This window comes from Pygocentrus nattereri, chromosome 28 (assembly GCF_015220715.1).
Source record: "Pygocentrus nattereri isolate fPygNat1 chromosome 28, fPygNat1.pri, whole genome shotgun sequence".
NCBI lineage: Eukaryota > Metazoa > Chordata > Actinopteri > Characiformes > Serrasalmidae > Pygocentrus > Pygocentrus nattereri.
Window position 1 is genome coordinate 18,516,588 of NC_051238.1, and position 6,348 is coordinate 18,522,935.

The window sequence follows — 6,348 nt, forward strand, 5'->3', positions numbered from 1 at the left end:
TTTTACATGCTACATCGAACTCTTTTATTTTAAAAAATGAGCATTTTCCACTGCAAGACCCTTTAAGAACCCAAAATAGTTTTCTTTAAACAAACTCAAACAAGGATTCTGTGCCCTTTAATCCTACTTTTTTCTTTGTTTTGAGGGAAAAGATGCACTTTTTTCTCCAGGAATTCTATCAACGTTTGCTGTTTTGTGAATTTTGCAAAAAATCTGTATATTTCAACATCTGAGAGTTATGATGCGAAATGATACACTGTAGACAATCTTACCAAATCAGATTTCTTTTTCATTGTGAGAGGAATCAAGGGTCGCAGTGTCTACAAGACACATATAGCTGTTTTTCACCATTCAAAATTACCAGTGAACACGTCTTCTGAGTATATGTAATGTTAATAATGGCAAATTACACACATTTTTATTTGGGGACTATTTTTCCTTACAACACCTTTCATGTACCTCTCTGCCATCGATGTATTTTGAAAAACGTTTTTAGGCCAGACTGTAATCTCAGGTATCAGGAAACGTGCTCATGACATTCTCATGTAGGTTAACGTTCTGCAGACTCCTCCTTAATGTATTCTGTGAGGGGGGTTCTGAGTTTCTGTAGAACCATTTAATTATTCTGAAATTACTGAGGTGTCTTTAGACTCATCTTGTATTTGCTATATTGTTATATTCATGTTTTTCTTTATATTTTTATACTGTTATCTTTACGTCCTGTTAAGCTCTCTTTTCCTCTGTTAACGCCGTGTGTTCTGTTGAGGGCCTCTCTCGCCCCCTCCTTCAAGAGAGGGAGCTAATGTATAGAACATGTTATGTATGTGCGTCCATTCAGCATATAAGACCAGAGGCAGCTTGGACGACAGAGATCCCACATTCGCATTTCGGGACTCTCACAGGGCTTTAACACTATCTTATTCATTTGAAATAAAGTTGTTCATGTTTAAATCCAGAACTGTCTACAGAGCTTTCGCCTCCCCACCTACACAACTGAGAATAAACAACATTACACCGGCGGAATTCCTCATTACTATCATGGCCATCCAGCTACTAAACAATAACCCAACGCCATTGTTAATGCAGCTAACATTAAAATGTAGCATAGCTGGTTTTGTCCTTGTACAGAATAGGGCTGAATCTCAAATGGCCCCCTCCTCCCTACGTAGTGCACTACGTACGTCATGACGCCTTCTGCACCCAACTAACGCATGACAAGTCTAATTGAAAGACATTTATATTGTAGCCAAAGCTGCACGACTACCTGTCGAACATTTTCTAAGTGTTTAGTGTGCAGAAGAGTGTAGGAGCCATAGTTTCGTGACCCATGCAGTGCACTATGGAGAACAGGGAGCCATTTGAGATTTAGCCTGAACAAACCCTTCGTGTAGACTTACGCCATCTTCTGGCTCGGACTGAGTTGAAATGACCCGGATGAGAAATCTCGCGATATGAGATGTGAGTTTTCCCCATCCTTGCTCCTCACAGAAGGGCACAGCGAGGCCGGGAGCGTTGGTGGTGTCTGCTCTGAAAACTGATATTTCGGCCTGCAGTTTCGCCCTATCTTCCTGCAGCCATGCTGTCGAGACTTGTGCTAGTCTCAGGTTGGTGCGTTTGAATCAGAAGTGTTGCTGTTGTTGCGTTAGGTCTGTTTTTGTGAGCGGGAGCGCAGAGTGAATGTGAAGTTGAAGGGTAAAAGCTCAGGCCTGACCGCTGCTTAACGTTAGCCAACGTTAGCCGAGTGAAACACAGAGGGCTCTCATTAAATATACGAGACCTTCTCCTGGGAATTAACTGACTTTTTAGTTTTGTACAGTTCATGATGCTAATGTCTCATTCTGTTGTTTTGTTTTTTCTGCTGAGCTAGTGCTAAAGTAGCTAGACTGTCCGCACGACCACGTAAGGTAAAGCCTGTCAAGTTAGCTTGCAAGCTAAACGTCCTTCCAGGAGCATTGATGGACATTATATTTACGTTAGTGCAGTGAGCCCGTTAGCATTGGCAGGTAAATAAGCTGTCGTCTTGTGCACTCATTTGGCAGAAGATGAAATAACGCCTTATTTCCTTGAAAGCTGTTGCCAGTCAAATCACACTCGTCATTAGAGTCGTAATGAATGCTTTTGGATGAAAGGTTTTAGGTAAGCTTGCTGCACACTACCAGATAAGTTAATTAGGTGGTTTTAGCTATATTCAGTGAGCTTTAAGTACATTACTTTGCACAGCGTGCAATTTGGTTTGCCTGGTAAGTAAAATTGTGAGAAGCTTTCAGTCTCACTGAGGATGACATCGTGTGTCTGACCCTAACCAGTGCTGTTCTGTTATGTCTGCAGGTTCTGCCCTGAAGAACAGCGGCTCATTTGGAGCCTGGTATGTAACGTAACATAGCATAAAATGTTAAATGTTTTGTTAAAAGGCTGATACAAATGGAAGGTTTCCTGCTTATGTCCTCATGTTCTCTTCTTTCCTCTTTTTTTTTTTTTTTTTTTTTTTTAAAAGTGTGGTCCAAGCCTCTCGTTCTCTCCACTCATCCTCCCAGAGCCTGGCACCTGTGCCCCCTCTGCCAGAGAAAGGGGGAAAAGTCCGCCATGGAATCTTCCCAGAGGAGCTTTTCACATTGCTGTACCCAAAGACTGGTGTCACAGGTAGGTTTGTCAGTACTGGTCCTCTTAAGATTTGCTTATGTTCATGTGTTTTTTGTATTTAATTCCCATTGATCTGCACACTGTTAATCAGTCTTGTGACTGCCCTGATTTTAGTGTTCTGTTGCAGCTGAAAAGGACCCACCAGCCAGTCTGCCTCATATGTATTGAAAATGTTTCTTTCTCAGGACCTTATGTGCTGGGCACTGGTCTTCTGCTGTATTTGCTCTCTAAGGAGATCTACGTCATCAACCATGAGACTTTCGCTGCTGCCTCCATTGGTGCAGTAATCATTTATGGGATCAAGAAGTTTGGTCCCAACGTGGCAGCTTTTGCTGACAAACTGAATGAGGTGGGTTTTGTCTTGATTACACAAAATTGAGCTATGTTGTGTATATAGTTTTAAGGTAGTTTTAAACAGTAGTTGTTGCTGAAATGGCAGAAATGATTAGTTTTACAAAAGGCTGTTCACCTTTCAGTGGCTGTATATAAAATGCCTACATTCTCTGGAATAAAATAAGGTCTCAACTTTTTTACTCTCATCTTTTACATTTCTATGTCATGTATTTACTGCTTAGCATGAGTTTGTGGATTAAACCTTGAGACTATGAAATTAACTGAAAGCAGTGTTATTTGCCAAGTGAGACCAACTTGATAGCAATCAGCAGCTAATGTACCACAGAGAAGTAGTAGTTGTACCCAGGTGGCATTGACTGAGGTAGAATTTCTTAATTTCTCTGGAAATAAAGAGAAGTTCACCTTTTTCATTGTTGGCCATTAAAGGTGGAACCCCCCTTTTTAAAAGCATAATTTCAAAGCCATTAGATGAAAGGTTTTTGTTGTTTTTAGGCTAAAATGATCACATCAAAATGAAATGTCATAGTTTAGCTTGTGTTATTTCCTCAAAGCCATTTCTATGTAGAATCTAAACTGTCTTTGACTTTCTCTCCCTGCAGGAAAAAGTGGCAAAGGCCCAGGAAGTGAAAGAACTGGCCATAACCAGCCTGGCCCAAGCCATTGAAGATGAGAAGAAGGAGCAATGGAGAGCAGAGGGGAGACAGATGCTTTTTGATGCTAAGAGGGTGAGAAAATGTGTCATATGATTTATTTTGACTTGTGCAATGAGTTACCATTTAAATTGTATGTTTAGTTTCCTTTGTTTTTGGTGGTCATCAAAATTATTTGCACTGTGTATGTCTATTGCATATAGTTAAGTATAGGCCTACTACATCAGGTGTTCATAATTCAAAAATATTTAAATAATAAAAATGTTGTGCAACAGACAAACATAAATAAGAGAAACATAGTATATCTGATTCCGAAGTGCGATTTCTTCACAGCCAGATGGGACAGATTTTTTAGCTGATTTATTATAGCCTTTTTAAGTGAGAATCTCACACTATGTGAGCTAAATGAACACATGAAGCATCTTAACAAATTTACTGTATTACATTATTTGTAAAACTTATTTGCTCCTTATTGGGCCAAACTGCCAAAACAATCAGTTTATATTTAATGTCATGTAAACAGAGTACTAAGTCAAAAGTAAAACGCAACTGGCTATTTAACACAACACAACTGCTGCACAGATCAAAATACTACAAACTAGTGGGTTTTGTCTGAGAATTGCTCTCTTCGAGGTTGCAGTTTGAATTATGGATTTTACTGCGTGTAATTGTCTCTTCTTATGTAACAGAACAATGTTGCCATGCTGCTGGAGATCAACTACAGGGAACGGCTGCACATGGTCACCAACGAGGTGAAAAAAAGGCTGAACTACCAGGTGGAGCTTCAGAACATGCAGCGCCGTATGGAGCAAGAACACATGGTGAACTGGGTTGAGCAGAATGTCATCAAGAGCATCACGCCACAGCAGGTATGTCAGATCCAGAATTCAGTTCAGTGTGTCAAACAATTATTGTGAGCAAATGACGGATTTGTCTAGAAGCACATTGCATGTTGTAGTCATGATCCTATTACACATGGTAGGATGTAGTAAGGTAACTTTTTTTTTATTCCTGCTAATATATAATATTTACATGCATACATTTGGATCAGCTGTGGACTGTGTTGTAAATGAATGTGTTCTAGTGCATGTTGTCCGTGTAGTTCTATCATGCACTGAGAAAGAGAAAGGTATTTTGTATTGGTAACTCAGACTTGGTTTAGTTTAACAGTCCATGTAGTTTAAGTTTTCAAGTCTGCAAAGCTGATGTAAATAGGTTGATATGTTTTTATTGTTTTAAAAAAAAATACATTTAAGGATGTATCCTCTACGAAGAACATATTTCTGCACAGTTGGTCTGCATGTACTGTTTATTTGCTGATTTTAACACATTGGGAAGAAGAATAAAATATAAAATGTAATCTGGGCAAAGGTTATGGCACATTTTGTATTTTGTTTGTGTTTTTTCCCCAGTATAAACTGGATCATCAAAACATGTTATTTGGCAAAAGTGTTCCTTGTAAATATGACTCTGTAATAATTATACAAATAAAGTGCTTATTCTAAAACAGTGGCCCAGCCACCCCAGACTGATGAAAAAAAAAAAAAATGTAATGTGATTATTATTCAAAAGTTTTTGATTTTGCAAACCTAATTTGTCCTGCATATTGTAAAGATTCTTGACCTGCTTTAAAACCCCAAGCTTATAATAAATATGCATACATTTTCTTCACAGAACTTCTTAAAAGTATCTGGGCCGTTTCACATTTCAGTCTGCTTCTTTGCTGCTGGTTCCAGGCAGTGGCTAAAATTCCTTGTTATGCGCACTGAACATTAAAGTACAGTTAGCAGATACCAAGAACAAGTTGTGTGCATTCCCCCAACAAACTGCTTTTGATAAAGATAAGTTGTCAATGTCTGAAAAGGCGTCTGAGTATGCCTCCTCTGTATGTACTTGCTTATTTCCCCCCACCTCTTTTTTTTTTTATTTACAGGAGAAGGAGAGTATTGCCAAGTGCATCTCAGATCTAAAGGCGCTGGCTAAGGCTACCCAGGCCAGGGCCACAGTATAAGTTTGCCCTGAAGGACCCTTTCCACGATGAAGCCACCTGCTTTTCATCATGAGTAAACTATTTCCTCCTAAAGTTGATCTGACTATGTTGACAAGTGTACATACACCTATTGAATAAAATATTTGGTTATTCACTAAATGGCTCCAGTGTGTTTTTGTTCTGAAGGGGCAGTCTTCATGCTATTTTTAGTTATCAGCTAACTGATGATTATGTCCTTGATTTTAGTGACTACTGTTTCTGTCTTATCTTGGAAGAATGTTAATTATTTCATGACAACCGTCAGGTAGGAACTGTCTACATCTATGTTGGTCATAAAAGCTGTTAGTCAAGAGGTTGAAGTTCAAGTCTTATGTGATTCTTAGGCCTTTCGATGAACTTGGAACACGAGACGTTCCCAACCTTTGAAATCTGGATGTAACCTAGTAGTGTTTCCAAATGGGCTCATTGGGACTCTCAGATGGTCAAAATATTTTAATAAATTGTACAGCTATACTAGAGCAAACAAAGAATGTTCAAGATTCAAGAGCATTATTGTCATATAAATGAGAAAACGACCAAAATAACACTAAGAACAATAGTAAAGTGAGTGAGGTATTCACAAGCTTAATGGCCTGTGAATAGAAACTGTTGGTCAATCTTGTAGTTCTGGACTTCACACTCTTCACGTGACCCTCAAAGCTTTAAGGACTGGAT

The 6,348-nt window shown here is 39.0% G+C and overlaps 1 protein-coding gene across 1 annotated transcript; it reads left to right on the top strand.

The window, feature by feature from the left end:
* Positions 1 to 1,451: 1,451 nt before the first annotated feature.
* Positions 1,452 to 5,793, top strand: atp5pb (ATP synthase peripheral stalk-membrane subunit b). Its single transcript, XM_017722214.2, has 7 exons — positions 1,452 to 1,604; positions 2,329 to 2,365; positions 2,495 to 2,640; positions 2,826 to 2,989; positions 3,594 to 3,719; positions 4,334 to 4,513; positions 5,578 to 5,793. Exons 1-7 carry the CDS (start codon positions 1,577 to 1,579, stop codon positions 5,653 to 5,655), a joined length of 759 nt encoding a protein of 252 aa, XP_017577703.1. The 5' UTR covers positions 1,452 to 1,576; the 3' UTR covers positions 5,656 to 5,793.
* Positions 5,794 to 6,348: the final 555 nt, after the last annotated feature.

Coding starts and splice junctions, on each gene's coding strand:
- atp5pb (XM_017722214.2), top strand. CDS start 1,577: ATGCTGTCGAGACTTGTGCTAGTCTCAG. Junction 1,605..2,328: donor GAGACTTGTGCTAGTCTCAG/GTTGGTGCGTTT, acceptor TTATGTCTGCAG/GTTCTGCCCTGAAGAACAGC. Junction 2,366..2,494: donor AGCGGCTCATTTGGAGCCTG/GTATGTAACGTA, acceptor TTTTTTTAAAAG/TGTGGTCCAAGCCTCTCGTT.